The sequence below is a fragment of the Lontra canadensis genome, unplaced genomic scaffold, assembly GCF_010015895.1.
Source record: "Lontra canadensis isolate GAN:19392208 unplaced genomic scaffold, GSC_riverotter_1.0 scaffold2, whole genome shotgun sequence".
NCBI classification, from domain to species: domain Eukaryota; kingdom Metazoa; phylum Chordata; class Mammalia; order Carnivora; family Mustelidae; genus Lontra; species Lontra canadensis.
In genome coordinates this window covers 16,202,822-16,219,951 of record NW_022630996.1, presented here as the reverse complement: position 1 = coordinate 16,219,951, position 17,130 = coordinate 16,202,822, and the positions used below count along the sequence as shown (strand labels likewise).

Sequence of the window (17,130 nt, the reverse complement as noted above, 5' to 3'; positions counted from 1 at the left end):
GATTAGCTATTCCTTTTTTATTTCTGAAATTTTCTAGCATCTTTCTCACTACAGCTGTAACCCTTCTTTCCCTTCTTTGCTTTCCTTGGGCCATATGACTGGAGAGGAGTCCAGCTGCTCATTACATAATTATCTGATACCAAACACAAGCCATTCCTGAATGTACACACAACATTTATCTTGACTTTTATTTCAACAAGGCTCTTTTTCAGGGGGTGTAGAGGGGAAGCATAAAGTAAAACAGTTTTTTTAACATTTTGGTATATAGCTTATAAATGATATTAAGAGGTACATAGACATTTTGAGAACATGAAGGGAATTAACTGTTAACTTTACTAAATAATGGAGCTTAAGACAGATGTATAAGTTTAGCCAAATTTGGTGGGAGGAGCTCGAATAATTAATGCTGGCTCAGGATCTTCTGGATATGGCTGTCCCTGCCAGAACTATTGGGTTATTGGCTGTGGTGGCATAAAGACAGTCTTTCAAACTCATATTTTGGGCCTACTCAAGGTTTTGTTTTTTTCTTTATATCTCCCATTTCTAGGGTGTTTAAGTTTGTTCTAATTCCAAATGTATCATCTCAGAACAGATCCCCCAATAAGGAAAAAAAAAATCACAAAAAAGGAGATAATTTTTTTATTTTTTTAACATCTTAATTTTATTTTATATTTTTCAGCGTTCCAACATTGTTTATGCAGCACACCCAGTGCTCCATGCAATATATGCCCTCCTTAATACCCACCCCCAGGCTCACCCATACCCACCCCCAACCCCCACCAAAACCCTCAGTTTATTTCTCAGAGTCTATAGTCTCTCATGCTTCATCTCCCCCTCTGGTTTATCCCAATTTCACTTTTCCTTTCCTTCTCCTAATGTCCTCCATGTTATTCCTTGTGCTCCACAAGTAAGTGAAACGTGTAATTGACTCTCTGCTCGACTTATTTCACTCAGCATAATCTCTTCCAGTCCTGTCCATGTTGTTAAAAAGTTAAGTATTCATCCTTTCTGATGGATGCATAATACTCCATTGTATATAATGACCATATCTTCTTTATCCATTTGTCTGTTGAAGGCCATCTTGGCTTTTTCCACAGTTGGCCATTGCTGCTATGAACATTGGGGTACAGATGGCCCTTCTTTTCACTACATCTGTATCTTTGGGGTAAATAACCAGTAGTGCAATTGCAGGGTCATAGAGTAGCTCTATTTTTAATTTCTGAAGAAATCTCCACACTGTTTTCCAAAGTGGGTGCACCAACTTGGATTCCCACCAACCGTGTAAGAGGATTCCCCTTTCTCTACTTCCTCTCCAACACTTGTTATTTCCTATCCTGTTAATTTTGGCCATTCCAGCTGGTGTAAGGTGGTATCTCAATGTGGTTTTGATTTGAATTTCCCTAGTGGCTTATCCATACACTGAAAAACCCATACTCCTTTATAGTGGCCTCATACTTAATCAGTTCTCCAAGTGCTATGAATGATGCCACTTAGGCGTAGAAATTGAGGATTGTTGACATGGCCTTTGGAGTGACCTGAAGTAGACCCAGTTGGAACAATAGCTTTGTAGGTAGGAAAGGAGCAGTAGGAAAATGGAAAGTTGACTCCCTGAAATCCCATTATTCCCTTCCCATCTTACTCTGCATTTGTTAGTTTGGTGTTTGAGAGAGAGAGAAGAAATTTCTCTAAATGTAAAATCCTAATTGCTGCAGATAAGCCAGTATGGCTCCTTAGTTGGGGCCAACTTGACTGGGAGAGACAGAAGAGACTTCTGTTTTCTGGGAGCTGGACATTTCAGAATCATCTGTCATGGGCTTCCCACACACCATCTCCATGATGCAGGCTCGGAACTGCAAGGAAAGGGCAGAATTGGAGCTAGCCCCTTGTGACCAGTACAGAGGAAGTGACATCAAGAAATATGGGGGACAAAGAGATCTCTTTGTATTCCCAAAGCCTTGTGCAATACCTTATACCCAGGATCTCCTCCAAACATGGTTTGTTTTTTGTTTTTTGTTGTTTTTCTTTTAAAGATTTTATTTATTAAAGAACGAGTGGAGGGAGGGGGACAGAGAGAAAAACAGTCCATGCTGAGCGTGAAGCCTGACACGGGGCTCTATCCCAGGACCGAGAGATCCTGACCTGAGCCAAAGGCAGACGCTTACCTGAATGAGCCAGCGAGGTGTCCTCTCCTCAGGTGGTTTTGAATACAAATGCCTAATCCTTAGAGCTATTCCTGGGTCTACATTAATAATTCCTACATATTTTGGCTCAGAGGCTTCACTGTCAGGAAACCTCCAAGCAGCACTTGCCTCATCAAAATACTCAAAAGCAAGGCCAGAGTAGGCCTGCCCACCCACCCCACCATTATTAGGGGGTGCTCCCAGTTGGAAGGAATTGCCAGTTTTGTTCCCATCCAGAAGTTTTGAATCCGTCTTTGTGGACTGAGGAAACAAAATAGCTATTAATTCTCAAAGCAGGGAGTTTGCCCCACAAGAGAAGAACTCTCTTAGATTCATCTAAGTTTGAGTTTTTATTAGCTCAGATACAGAATTTGGGATAGGAGGCCACTTGGTACCTTCAGGTGATAAGCTGTGTTAGAGATTTATGAATGTGTTGGATTCCTGTGCTTTTGTATACCCTCTTGCAAGCTGGCAGTTGGAAGGGAAAGGATTTAGAGCTTCTGAAATGGAAGGAGTAGGAATTTAGGAGAATGATTATTAGTTTTTCAGAAAAACTCCTTTCGCTTCACATCCTGCCCCTCGGAGCAAACTGATTTTTATGGCTCAAGTTCTGTTTTCTCTGGATTCTATTCCTTTGTTTCGGTAACCACACCCATCTCCCTGTGCTTACCAAGGGCTTCCCTTGTTCACCCCTCAGAACCTTTTGAGTGGAGTCTAAGGTGCTCTGAATCAAAAGTTGTTAGAAAAGAACCAAGTCTTAATGGGGTTTCATAGGAGTGTAAATAGAGAGCTTTACCTGCTTATTCATGAAGCAATAGATGATGGGATTGTAGACACAAGCACTCTTGGAGAAGAAGGCAGGAATGGTGACCAGCCGTAGGTCCACCCCGTGGTTCCGGTTGTTGATCAAGTACATGGCCATCGCAGCATAGGGCGTGTAACAGAAACAAAAGGACCCCACCATCACCACCACCATCCGGCTCACCTCCCGCTCAGCCTTCTGGGTTGAAGCAGACTCCTGTTGCTGGGCTGCAACCTGGGCAGAGCACAGAGAAATATTCTCTTCTCCCTGGCCCTTAACTTCCACATCTCCACCCTTTCCTACCAGGGGGGCATCCCCTCCAATGGCCGCTCTTCTGTCCCAGCTTCTGGCCTAGTGCCTCTTGCTCTCCTTCCCTGAGGAAGGCAGGTGGAGATGGCTCTCTGGTCTATGACTTTGGAAGGGATCACACGAATCTCTTGCCACACATTTGAGCCCTACTCTTCCCATCATTCCATCATACTCCCTGCCCCCACTTCCTTCACTACTTTTAGATATCCCCTCTACCTGGCTGTGGACGTTTCCAGATGTCTCCTGTTCTAAAGCCCTCACCCACTCTTCCCGCTCATTTGGAGCCCCCTGACTGCCCCCTCCCTAACCTCACAAAAATCACTCACAGCTCGAAGGGCTCCCAGCAGCTGCGAGTAGGAGAAGCAGATGAGGGAGAGAGGCACAATGAAGCAGAAGATAAAGAGGAACCAGGTGTAGTACTCGCTGCGGTATTTGGTGCCCACGGTGTACCAGTCGGGGCCACAGGAGCACTGCAGGCCCTCAGGGATATACCTGCAAGGGACCAAGCACTCACCCACTGGACAAGCACTTACCCACTGCGGGGCTCACCACAAGAATGAGTGGAGTGGGAGCTGAGATTCTGGACTGTGCTCTCCACTTAGAGGTTGCTCCAGGACTCCCTGCAGGGGCAATTTCTGCCCTTACCAGCTGAGGCTATAGCAATTCCAACTGCAGGGTGAATGTTAGCACTTGCCTCCCACAGCCTCACCTACTCCACCGGCTCTTTAAAAGTGGAAGTTAGGGGCGCCTGGGTGGCACAGTTAAGCATCTGACCCTTGGTTTTGGCTGGGTCTCAGGGTCATGAGACTGAGCCCCACATCGGGCGCCACATTCAGGGCAGAGTCTGCTTAAGACTCCCTCTCCCTCTGCCCCTCCCCGACCCCCGCCCTCTCTCTAAAAGAAATAAATTTTAAAAAGGTCAAAGACTAAGGTCATACCCAACTCTTTCCACCCACACCAACTGGAGCTCCTAGCTCAGCACCATTGTCCTACACCCTCACCGGCTCCAGCCAAAGAAGGGTGGGATGGAGACGCCAATACCAATGGTCCAGGTAGCCAGGACCACCATCAGTGCATGCTTGGAGCTGAAGCGGAAGTTGCCGAAGGGCTTACAGATGACCAGGTAGCGCTCAAAGGCCAGGAAGGCCAGTGACCAGCCTGTCACCAGACCTGTAGTGAAACATGAGAGTAATTGGGGTAGACAGCCCCACCCAGCCTGGCAGGCAGAGTGGCTTACAGATGGTGGAGCAAGAAGGGGTAAAGAAGGGATTGAAATGATGGTTGGTGTGGAGTTTGGGACTCAGTTAAACTAGTCCCGGCTGCTTTGTACCCCAATGATAAAGAGCACCAAACTCCTTTTTCCCCGGGCTCCTCCTTTAGGGGCCCACTCTAACCCAACATTCTGGCCCCTGCTTCCGATCCTGAAGCAGTCCTTTGTCTCCCCCAAGTCTCCTTCCCTGGCAGTACCTGCTGTAGTGCCCAGGAAGGCCTCCAAAGCACAAATATGGTGCCCAAAGATGAAGTATCCGTGACAGCTGGCGATGAAGACGCTGGACACAGAGATGCAGTAGATGAAGCCCCCCAGGGACACATTGACCAGAATATAGTTGAGTGGCTGTCGCAATTTTTTGTAGCGGAGGGTGGCCACCAGCACCGTGGCATTGAGTGGTGTCCCTGCAAAGAAGACAAAGCCCATGAAGACTGCCTGGAGGCGGAAGGCCCAGACCGGGGCAATGTGGTACTGAGGCCCATCCCATGGCCCCACCAAGGAGATGTTCTTGAACAGATAAAACTCCTCCTCCCCTGACATCTTACTCACGGGATGTCCCCCACCCTTTCTGATTCCTCTTATAGGTTACCGTCCCACCACCATTTCCCCCGCCTCCAAAGCCCCTTTCTGGCTCCCTGAATGATCAGTACTGACCCTAAGCCTCCTAAGGATGAAGTTTGAGATTAGAGATGTGCAAGCCCCCACGATAAACCTTTTGTGGCCCCAAAGCCGATTGTGTGTTCTGGAGAGGATAAAAGACTGGACTCAGAATCGACAGGCAGTGCTGGGTGCTGGAATGAACAGGAGTGGGCTCACGGCAGCTGAGTGCTAAATACGTGCTGACCCATATTTAGCGGAGAGGTGTCCACTTCCTGTGTGTGTGTGTCCTTTCAATGGAACTATTGAAGGTCCGCCTTTCCGTTTGGCTTCTGGCGTGACTATATCCCCATACGTTTCTGTGCCCTTCTGCTCCCTTGTGGAAGGTGCCCCCTGAGGGTGCCCCCTGAGACTACCCCTCCAGAGATCTTGGGCTCACAGCCAGCCTGGGAAGCAACCTTGGGCCACAGAAGGACCAGGGAATGGGGAGCACCCAGGGTGGGAGCACCTCAGTGAAGGGCCTTCACAGATCAGTACAGGGGCAACGGGACAATGCTGCCGCTGTTTCTTAATGTGGAGTCTACGCAGGGAGGTTTTCTGCTCAGAAATCCCGACTCCCAGCCAGGCTGAGGTTGGTTGGCTCTCTGGCCCCCCACCTTGAACTCGGCAGTGCCCAAGTCGCCACTGTGTTGCCCTGTCTGGTCTCCAGTCCTGCCCAGCTCTCACAGCCTGACTCAAAACCTGGCCTGTGCAGCCTGCCCCAGCGAGGCCAGCTCTGCCCTTAGTCCTGTAAATGTGTCCCCTGCCCCACCTCAGCGGTCCCTGAGCCCAGAGATAAAAGCGATGCACTTTAAATACAGGTATAAGGGGAAGTGAAAAGTGGCCCCTGTTGGCACCGTTGTTTGTATCCCATGAATCCCCCCACAGGGAAAAATTATAAACAAAATATGAAAAACGACTCCTGGAAAGCACGATCAAGTACCCCAAGGCAGGGCAGCAAGGGAAAGGACCCAATCCTTGATTGAATGAAGGGAACCATCTACGTGCAAATGGATTATTTACTGAGGGCACTTCCCAGTCTAAAGGGGCAGGAGATGGCTGAAACTCCAGTGGAAAGTCCCAAACTTTTTCCCCTGAAGAGTCAGAGGACAGAGTCTGGGACTCCAGAGTAGCTGAAGATGGAAGGTGGGTCCCCTGGAAGAAAGGATGCCCCAGAAGAGGAAGCCTTCAATTCCGAACACAAACTCCCCTCCAATCCTAGGCTGCCTGCCTGCTGAGCTATGCAAAGAAAAATGTCCCAAGAGCCCAGCAAAAGGTAGGAGCTGGGGCGTCTGAAAGCTGAGCAGAGGTTCGGGCTGCTATCCAGGGCCATAGAGAAAGAGTCTGAGTTCGATTCCTCCATGTTAGAGGAGCAGGGCAAACCCTTCTGGCTTTCCATCTGAAATTCCAAAAGGCCACACCTTAGGACTAACATCTATGTTTCTTGAATCCTGAGCTAGACATGGCCTCTCCTAGGTCCATCCTGAAACCTTTCCAAACAGTCCCTTCCCACCTTATGACACCCAACCTCAGATAGAGGGCCAAGGGGCCCAAGCTGAGAGCAACTCAGCCCTAGGTAAGATGGGGCTGGTGGGAGGGGTGGCGACAGCTCAGGCCAGATAGAGCCTTACCCAAGTATAGGGTCTTATTGGTACTGACGCAGGAGACAACAGACTTTCAGAGTCAGTGAAGCCATGGAGTAGAGAGCAGGAAGATTTTGAGGATGGGGCATAGGGTAAAGGTGGAGGGTAATGATACAAAAACGGGAGAAATTTTGAGTACATTTGACATACACAGTGCCCTTTTCAGGTTTAAAGTCACTTTATTAGTTTGGGAAAGTGATAATATACGAAGGCTTTACAAAAGATTATGTCAGAGAGATTTAGACCAGGATTTCTCTTCCTCCACACTAGTGATACATTGGATCAGACAATTCTTTGCTGGGGGAGGGCATGCGGCCGTCTTGAGCATTGTAGGATGCTTAACAGCATTCCTGGTCGCTACCCACCGGATGCCAATGGCACCAGCACCGCCTCAGCTGTGAGAAAGAACCAAAATGTTTCCAGACACAAATATCCCCTGAGAGGCAAAATCATCCCCTTTTGCCCCCTCACCTCCAGTTAAGAACCACTGACTTAGGGGCGCCTGGGTGGCTCAGTGGATTGAGCCGCTGCCTTCGTCTCGGGTCGTGGTCTCAGGGTCCTGGGATCGAGCCCCACATCCGCCTCAGCATCCCTGCTGAGCGGAGAGCCTGCTTCCCCCCTCTCTCTGCCTGACTCTCTGCCTACTTGTGATCTCTCTCTCTGTCAAATAAATAAATAAAAAATCTTAAAAAAAAAAAAAAAGAACCACTGACTTAGGGGCGCCTAGGTGGCTCAGTGGGTTAAGCCTCTGCCTTCGGCTCAGGTGCTGATCTCAGGATCCTGTGATGGAGACCCACATCGGGCTCTCTGCTCAGAGGGAAGCCTGCTTCCCCCTCTATCTCTGCCTGCTACTCTGCCTACTTGTGATCTCTCACTCTCTCTGTCAAATGAATAAATAAAATCTTAAAAAAAAAAAAACAAAACACTGACTTAGATTTAGACATATAAATGTCCTGAACCAAATGGAAGAAACGGTCAAGAGGGCATTTGTTTTCCCAGTCATTCTCATTGTCTAGAAAAGGGGAATTTTTATAAAGACTTATTTTTTCATTTTATTTTTTTTTTTTCAAAGATTCATTTATTTATTTGACAGAGAGAGATCACAAGTAGGCAGAGCAGCAGACAGAGAGAGAGAAGGAAGCAGGCTTCCCACCGAGCAGAGAGCCTGATGCAGGGCTCTATCCCAGGACCCAGAAACCATGACCTGAGCCGAAGGCAGAGGCTTTAACCCACTGAGCCACCCAGGCACCCCGATTTTATTTATTTATTTTTAAAGATTTTATTTATTTGACAGAGAGAGAGCACAAGCAGGGAGAGCTGCTGGCAGAGGCAAAGGGAGAAGCAGGCTCCCCGCTGAGCAAGGAGCCCCATGTGGGACTCAATCCCAGGACCCTGAGAGCATGACCTGAGCCGAAAGTATACACTTAACTGACTGAACCACCTAGGTGCCCCTATTTTTCCATTTTAGAGAGAGAGAAAGAGAGAGAGGAGCTGGGGAGGGGCAGAGGGAGAGAGAGAATCCCAACAAACTGTGCTCTGGGCACAGAGCCTGATGCAGGGCTAGAGCCCACTACCCTGAGATCATGACCGGAGCTAAAACCAAGAGTCGGATCCCCAACCGATAGAGCCACCCAGGAGCCCCAAAAAAGAGGATACATTTTGAATAGTTTCAGTGTTTTGGTTTTTCTTTTTTTCCCCTATTCTCTTCAGGAGTTCATTCATTTATACGCCTACCTTTTCCAAAAGTAATTTAAGGGAAGTTTGTGGGAATCTATGGAACACAACAAGAAGTCATGAATCAAATGTGGGAGCAAAAAGAAGAGAACAACAGCGGGGAGTTCAAAAGTCAGGAATTAAATTGAAATATGACCACACGTTCATGCTTTCTAACTGCTAGAGTGGATTACAGGTATGTCCAGGATTGAATATTCAGAAAGTACAAAGGAATATACAGTGAAAATCAGCTTATCTCGCAACGCAGTTCCCCTCTCCCAAGGCAACCAGTGTTGGCTTTCGCTGTGTTGTTGATACGTAGGAGGTGACAGTGAACTTGAGATTTGTGTTGTGACAATGTTAAATCTGTTGAATACAGACCCATAAGGGTTCTCCAGACAAATGAGGAGATAAGAGAAAAGGTCTACATTCTGACATGGATATAAGGAATCATCAGAGGATTTTTGCCTGACCAAAAGCCACCCTCTCTTGGGAGGAAAGGGAGGAAGCTCTGATTTCTCTCCAGAGAATTCCGTCTATGGCTTGTTAAGCGCAGACAATCAAGTCATTGAAGGCCCAAGGGCCCAGTGCCCACCGCAAGGCCACAGTAATTTTAGCCTGAGGGGAAAAGCATATGGCAGGAGCCAGTGGATTCCTCTCCCCAGACCCCTGCCATCCTGGAGGAGGCGGAGTGTGTTGGGGGGGTGGTTTATGACTGTCTCGGTGGTGAAGAAAGGATTACTGGTATTTAGTGGTCAGGACACTTCCAGACAGGCCACACAAGGAAGAACGATCCTGCCTCAAATTCGAACAGCACCCCCTAGAGAGAAGCACTGGCTGGAATCCAAGCCCCGTCTCATCCCTGAAACATTCTTAGCCCCTAGGAGCCTCTCTGGGAGCCACCTCACTTCCTGGCACATTTACCAAGAGGAACAATTTAGGGAATGCTTGCTGAGGTAATGGAATGACGTGTTGTCGGCAGTGCTATTATTTATAAGGCAGTTTAGAGCTGGGGAACAGCTTCCCAAAAAAGTCTCTTTGGTTTTAGAATAGATGAGCTGTTGCCTTTGTCCCTGGCCACGATGAGTTAGCAGAACCGGTTGTCTGGTCCTGCCCTCCTGGATCGAGACCATGAAACTTCCCCAGATACAAACGAATGCTGGCCAATCCTCTCTCTAAAAAAGTGAGGGGCCATTCTTCCTGCCTATCCAAGAGGGGGCTGGGCTCATGAGGAAGCCTGCTTTAAAAGGATGGAAGGCAGGAGGCTTTCTTTGGGCTTATGGTTTCCACTCAGAGCCAAGAGATGAGAATCAGCCCAAATATTTGTTGCCACGAGTGATGTTTTTTGTGTACTCCCCTGAGACGTTTCTTTCACATACTCACTCACTCATTCCACAGACATTTGCTAAGTGATGTCTACACTAACGGTCGTACTGAGAAGATGAGATTAATTTGGTGAAGTGATTACACAGAGCCCAGCGCATAGGAACACTTGGGAGTCTCTTGTCAGCAGGACTGCTAAGTGCCAGACACGAGGCTAGACCCCAAAGACCAGCAAAACAGGGCTCTGCCTTCTGCGGCCAAGCAGGGCCCGGGGGTAGTAGGTGGGGAGGCGAAGTGATGGCTATGGTACAATCAAGAATGAAAGACAGACCCTGGCAGGGCCCACTGGGTTCGCCCACAAGACCCCAGTTTCTGAACCTCCTCCTCACTCTCACTGGGAAACTCCCAGCCAGAAGGAACCCACCCAAGCCACACTTAGCCTGTTGGCAGGTTTTTTCCCTGCAGCCTCCTGGGCAGGATGAGCAGGGCAGGCTGGGGTGTGGGAGGGAGTGTGAGTATTTACAGGATGTATTCCATCTCTAGTTTTCTAGAAAGTCTGGGCAGCAATGTCTACTGTGTTTAAAACAGCCTTCGGATTTAGATAAATGTGCCTCTTGTAAGCCAAATGCAGATTGATTTCCTATTCTTATGATGGGGACAGGACCTGTCTCACACGGTTGTTATAAGGTTAGATAAGATCTGCAGAGCAAGGACACCTGGGTGGCTCAGTTGGTTAAGCATCTGCCTTTGGCTCAGGTCATGATCCTGGGGTCCTGGGATTGAGACCTACATCAGGCTCTCCGCCTGTTTCTCTCTCTCTGCCTGAAATATATAAATAAAAAAATCAGCGAAGCACAGAACCCACCACTCAGCCCATATTAAGCATTAAAGAACAACTCTCCTATTGAGTATTTCCCCCCACCCTCCTCTCCTTTGTACAGCATCTTACAATTTGCAGACCGCCTTCACTTCACGGACATCATCGTGCCTGTTCCCCAAATTACCCTGCAAGGCACACAGGACAAGCGTTCCTTCCCCCACTGACAGATGAAGAAACTAAGTCAGCAAATGTCTTCCAGTCAAGGTGATGTGGGTCAGGCTTCTCCTTCCTCATCCAGGAGGCTGATGATGTAGAGGTTTTATTTTCTGGTGGTCTGATCATGAGGAAAGAAAGAAGGGTTGTTCTTCACGGGGTGTGGGCTCCCTCTGACCTGGGGATCCCTGGGAAAGTAGAGGTTGCTGGACCCTGGCTTCTTCTCTGCCTTTTCTCACCAGCACCCCCACCAAAGTCCACGTGGTAGCCCCGCGGAAGAACCGGCTAGTCCTGGGGAGGGGGCCCTGCCTGGAGCTGGTGCATGGCTCCACAGTGGGCCAGGGAGGGCCGGAGAGAGCCAGGAGAGAGGCAAAGCCTGCTGGAGTGCAGCCTGCCTGGGCTGGTTGCCAGCCTGGGAGAACATTCCACCTCTAAGAACCACAAACCGAGCCTGCTGCTGATGTGGCAAGGAAGGCACATCTGGCCAGACATAAGCATCAGTGGCTCGTTGGTCTAGGGGTATGATTCTCGCTTAGGGTGCGAGAGGTCCCGGGTTCAAATCCCGGACGAGCCCTTATTTTCCCGATTTCTTTTTCCTGCACCCCAACATACACTGCCTGCCCCTTTTAGGGTTGAGGCATAAAGACAGCCTAGTGGTGAGTGGATAAAGGACCCTAAGGACAAGCTGCCAGTCATTCTCCCCATTAGCCATGGCCCACATACACCCCATTATTTCCTCTGAGGCCAAATGGAGAGGGAGGCTACTGGCATCAGGAGCTGAGCTAGAGAAGGTAAGAGTCAAAGAGTTGTATTATGTTAGGCAAAAAGAGCCTTTTGGAGGGCCTCAGATGAAGGGTAAATAATCAGGACAATTTGGGGGGTGGGTCTGAGCCCAAAGTCAAGAAAAGACAAGCTCCTTGTATAAAACTCAAGCTATGAAATGCGCTGGATTTGAAGTCCAAAAGGTAGGATTAAAGTTACAATTTTGAGTCTCAGGTTTCCCATTGGTAAAATGGGGACAGTAATATTTTTTTCTTAGAGTTTTTGGGAGGATTAAAGCAGAAATTATATTCGAAAATCCTTTGTAAACTAAAACTATAATGCACCTTACAGACATAGGGATTATTTTAAATAATGCTAAAGATAAAGTAAATGTAGGGGCACCTGGGTGGCTCAGTGGGTTAAAGCCTCTGCCTTTGGCTCAGGTCATGATCCCAGGATCCTGGGATCGAGCCCCACATCGAGCCCCACATCAGGCTCTCTGCTCACCAGGGAGCCTGGTTCCACCTCTCTCTCTGCCTGTCTCTCTGCCTACTTGTGATGTTTGTCTGTCAAATAAATAAAAATTTTTAAAAATCTTTAAAAAAAAATAAAGTAAATGTAGAGACCAACTCTGGAAACACAACAGACTAAACTAACGTAGCTATCTCCTCACCCAGTGTCCCTAAAACACACACACAGAAAGGTTGAATACAATAGGATTTAAAAATTAGTATCAGAGTGCCTGGCTGGCTCAGTTGGTAGAACATGTGACTCTTGATCTCAGGGTTATGAGTCCAAGCCTCACATTGGGTGTAGAGATTACTTTAAAAATTAAAAGAAAAAAAGAGCATTGAAACAAAATTAATATTTGGATGGGGCAAAAAATTTTCTTTAAAAAAAAAAAGAAAAGAAAAGAAAAGAAATTTCCTGGGTGGCTCAGTTGGTTAAGCATCCAACTCTCCATCTCAGCTCAGGTCTTGATCTCAGGATTGTGAGTTCAAGCCCCACACTGGGCTCCATGCTAGGCATGAAGCCTACTTGGAAAAAAAAAAAAAAAAAAGGAAGGAAATTCCCAGATATCAGAATTAAAGAAGGAATACAAAGCCAAGGAAAAGAGAAGTAGGGGACTCTTGGGTGGCTCACTTGGTTGAGTGACTAACTCTTGATTTCAGCTCATGTCATGATTTCAGTGTTGTGGGACCAAGCCCCGAGTGGGGCTCTGTGCTTAGTGTGGAGTCTGCTCGAGATTCTCTCTCTCTCCCTCTCCTCTGCTTCTCCCACCACTTATGCTTGCTCTCTCTCTCTCTCTTTCTCTCTCTAAAAATAAAATCTTCTAAAAAAACAAAAGAGAAGAGAAGAGGAAGCTGTCACAGTGGCCCATGGTGGGTTTCAGAAACAGATATAAACCCAGGGACCTGGAGCTGTGTTTTAGTGCTTCTAGTTATAAGATACATTACTTCAGCCCACCAGAGACGAGAAGCTGGGTCTGAATCCCCTACACAAAGCTTAGAACATCAAAGATCTACTTTGTCCATGGAAAAAAGATGAAAAATGATGCACACCAGTCCAAGGAACCAACGAAAAGGAATAGAAACACAAGTCATCCCAGAAATTAAAGTCTTGAGCCTGAGCAGATGCTTGTATTGCATTGGATTTATGTTATCTATATGACACTCAATCTCCAAGCAGAGAAATTAAATCTAAACCTGGTTCAGTACACTTGGAATACCGTATAGCCTCACAGAAGCAAGAGAGATCTCTGTCATTGAGACACCTGAGTGGATCGGTTAGTTAAGCAGTGACTCTTGATTTCAGCTCAGGTCGTGATCTCAGGGTCCTGGGATAGAGCCCTGCACTTGGCTCCATGGGGAGCCTGATTGAGGATTGTCTCTTTCTCCCTCTGCTCCTCCCTCTGCTCTTGCTTGCTCTCTAAAATAAAAAATTCCTTTTCTTTTTTAAAAAATTAAAAAAGAAAAAAAGCACTCTGTTGCAATGTTTCATAACATAGGGCATTGGAACTCTCACTGAGGAAACAAACACCTACTGAAGAAGTGTTCACAATAAAATATCAAACTAGACAAGGAAGCAATCCACCATAAGGAAGAGTCAGCAACATAAGGAAACAACATGAAAAACACTATATAGTAAGTATACTTAAAATTATTAAAGACAAGAAAATAAACCATAATGAAAATGTTGCACTGTTAAAAAAAAAAAAAAAGCACCTTATTTAGGGAAAAAAATAAAACACGAGGAAAGACACACCATTGAAATTAGACTCAATGACGCATTAAAAAGTAAACTAGACCCAGCTGATAAGAGAATTGGTGAATGGAAAGATAGAGCTGGTGAAATCACTCAAAATATGGAGAGGGGAAAGTGATGAGATATAAAATATGGAAGAATAGTTAAAAGATACTAGTGAAAGCATAAGACAGCATTAGCAACAAAAGACTATAGAAAAAAAGAGAATATCTTCCAAAGGTCAAGAGAAAGCTGTCAATCTAAAATTCTATGCCCATTACATTTCTATTTAAATTGTATGAAATAAAGACATTTGAGAATGTTCATCAAAGACTTTCACTGAAATGCTGCTAAAATATACCCTTCATAAGAAGGGAACAAATAAGGAAGGAGTGAAATGCAAGAAGGAATGGTGAGCAGAGAAATTTATAAATACATTAGTGACTTTAAACGAGCCCTGAAAGCTACTGTTAGTGGAAGGTAAATTGGTCCAATGGCTTTATGGAGCCATTTGGTAAAAATCAGTAAAGTTTAAGGTGCACATATTCCATGACCCAGAAATTCTACTTCTCGGTATCTACACTAGAGAAGTGCTTACGTATATGCCAGAGACACAGGCACAGCACTGACCACTAAAACATTGTTTTCTTTTTATTTATTTATTTATTTATTTATTTATTTGAGAGAGCGAGCACCTGCAAGTGGGGCCAGGGGAGGGGCAGAAGGAGAAGGAGAGAAGCAGCCTCCCCACCGAGGGCCAAGCAGGAGCCCATGTGGGCCAGTCTCGCAACCCTGGGCACCTCTGAGGTGTTGTTTTCTAACACAGAAAAATTGGAAACAGCCTGGATGCCCATTAGCAGAAGAACGAATAAATTGTGATATATTCAAACACTGAAATAATATTCAGCAGTTAAAATTCATTAATTAGTGCTAAATGAAATACGGATGTATGCTTAAAAAAATGTGGAGAGAAGAAGAAAGTTTGCAGAATGTTTATTTATTTTTAAGTTATCTCTAGGCCCAAAGTGGGGCTCAAATTCTGGACCCGGAGATCAAAGGTCGCATGACCAACCAACTGAGGCAGCTTGGAGCCCCCAGAGAGATTTTTTAAATACACGAATCAATATTTTGTTGTTTGTGGATACAAACATATAAAGTAAAACTGTAAAACCATAAATAGAGGGGCTATCTCTGAATCAAATACATGGATTTCAGTGGTAAGTACATGGCTATTTGTTGTTATATTCTGTACTGTGCTTTTCTGCTTGTTTGAAATATTCACTTTCTTTTTTTCTTTTTTAATGGGCCTTTCGAAATAAGGGTAAAGGGAGATAAATGGCTGCATTGATCCTCAGAGGGGATGATCTGATGGGATGGGATTAGGGGGAGGCTGAGTCCAGAGTACAGGGATTACAAGGATTAAGTCAGATCATCCCCCCTAAACTGATTACCTGGCTGGCATCCCCACCACTCCAGGGCCCTTCACATATGCATCCCTGGACCACAGTCCCCTTCCACCCATGCTAGCTAAGTCTTTACCTCCTGCCTCCTAACTTCACCCCCACCCTCAACCCAGTACGGATCTGGCTGGGATTTGCCCAAATTTGGGTCCTGAAAACAGAGTGGTTCAGGTCTCTCCTGAATGCTCCCCAAATCAAGGGTGAACAGTGACCTGCACCCCAGGAGCCAAGGAGAGATTAGTCCTAATACTCAGGATCAGAACTCCCTGAGGAAAGCCTAGATCACTGGATGTCATAGTGGACAACTTCCTCTCCTGCCCCTCCCTCCATGAACCAAGAAGTTGACAGTCAAGGTCAACTGTTAACTGAACTTGCTGGCTGAGCCAGGACTACAATGGGCTGTGCTTGGGAAGAGCAAATAGCCATTGCGCTTCCAACCTTCCAGATTGTCAGTCTCCAGAGCTCTATGCCCCCATCTTGACACCCTGCCACCGCCATGCCAGCCATGTTTGAACAGGCCCGATATTCGCAGCAGACTCCCTGAATGGGGTCTTTGTGGGCTTGTTCAACAGCCTTTCCCCACACCTAGATCACCATGACCACAGGATCTGGGGTGTAATCCTATCTTCTGAGGAGCAAATGAAACCCTCTTGATCTGAGCTCCTCATTTCTCAGAGCACCAAGCTGGGGGTTTGAGAGGGAGGAAAAAAAGAGGTGGGGGGAGGGAGACATTTATAGGGCAACATTATGCTTAATAGGTCACATTTAACTCCATGTGAAATCATATATTGAATGTTAAGAGCATTCACTGGGTAGTTGAGAGATTTACCTTTCTCATTCATTGTGTCAGATACTTCGTCAGATGCTGGACATACAAAAATGACTAAAGTACTTCCCAATCTTCCAGAAGTTGGGCAGGCACAAGAGTATACACCTGACCTTGACACCTGAAAGTGACAGGGGCTGCCCTAAAAGGAAGGATGGGAGGGGCACTGCTGGCCTCTCTACTGGTCTAAGGGTGGGCATCAGGGAAGGCTGCTAGGGGTGACTCCCCATGGATGGCTGAAGAATAAGTAGGGATGTCCCTGCAAAAAGGGCCTCTTTCCTGAAGAATATGGAGGGCTCCTGAACCTGGATGCCCGTGGGCGTGAACACAGACAATGTATGTCCATAACCTGGTGAGTGGATATGGAAGGAAAGGGATTGGTGTGTGTCCCTGGCTCAAGCATCTCCTAATACATTTCTGGATGTGTTGGGACTGCCTGGTTCTCGAGTGTACTCACTTCTTTACTGGCTGAGACCTGGAGAGACGTGAGAACAATTGCCTCCTTAAGATCGCACTCACCAGGTAGATGATGTTCCCTGAATGAATGACTAAGTGAAATAAGCCCTCTGGTTTCCACATCTCCTTCGTGTGAGAGCGAAAATCAGTAGTGCTACAGAGGCAGGGTGAGTAGGGGTGGTGGCTCGAAGCTCAGAGGGTGTGGGGCAGGGTGGGAAGGCAGAGCGGTGGAGAGAAGAGGTCTTCAGGCAGCGAGGAGTGCGTGGGGCCAAGGAGCGGCCCTCCTGAGAGAGTCCCTGGTTCTTGCTTGGTGGCGGCGCGAGGAAAGCAGAGAGATCAGGGCCCTGCAGTTCACGGATCTTCGCCTTGACTTCCCTTCTCCTGCCTTCACGCAACCCTGGGACGCAAGAGGCCACCGCACAGGAATGGGGCTTGGTGGCCTGGGGTCCGCGTCCATTGAGGAGGTGGAGGAC

General features: G+C 47.0%; 1 protein-coding gene and 1 non-coding gene across 2 annotated transcripts in view; one reads left to right on the top strand and one right to left on the bottom strand.

Moving 5' to 3' along the window:
* Positions 1–1,680: 1,680 nt before the first annotated feature.
* The window catches only part of OPN1SW (opsin 1, short wave sensitive), a 15,938-nt gene continuing 488 nt past the window's right edge, over positions 1,681–17,130 (bottom strand). The window contains exons 2-6 of the mRNA XM_032866593.1: positions 4,759–5,105; positions 4,293–4,461; positions 3,618–3,783; positions 2,977–3,216; positions 1,681–1,850 (exon numbers count right to left, since the gene is read on the bottom strand). Of these exons, the coding sequence (XP_032722484.1) occupies positions 1,731–1,850; positions 2,977–3,216; positions 3,618–3,783; positions 4,293–4,461; positions 4,759–5,105 (1,042 nt within the window). The 3' untranslated portion in view covers positions 1,681–1,730. The remainder of the gene's footprint in view (positions 1,851–2,976; positions 3,217–3,617; positions 3,784–4,292; positions 4,462–4,758; positions 5,106–17,130) is intronic.
* Positions 11,412–11,483, top strand: TRNAP-AGG. The gene has a single exon. It is a non-coding gene; the product is annotated as a tRNA-Pro (tRNA).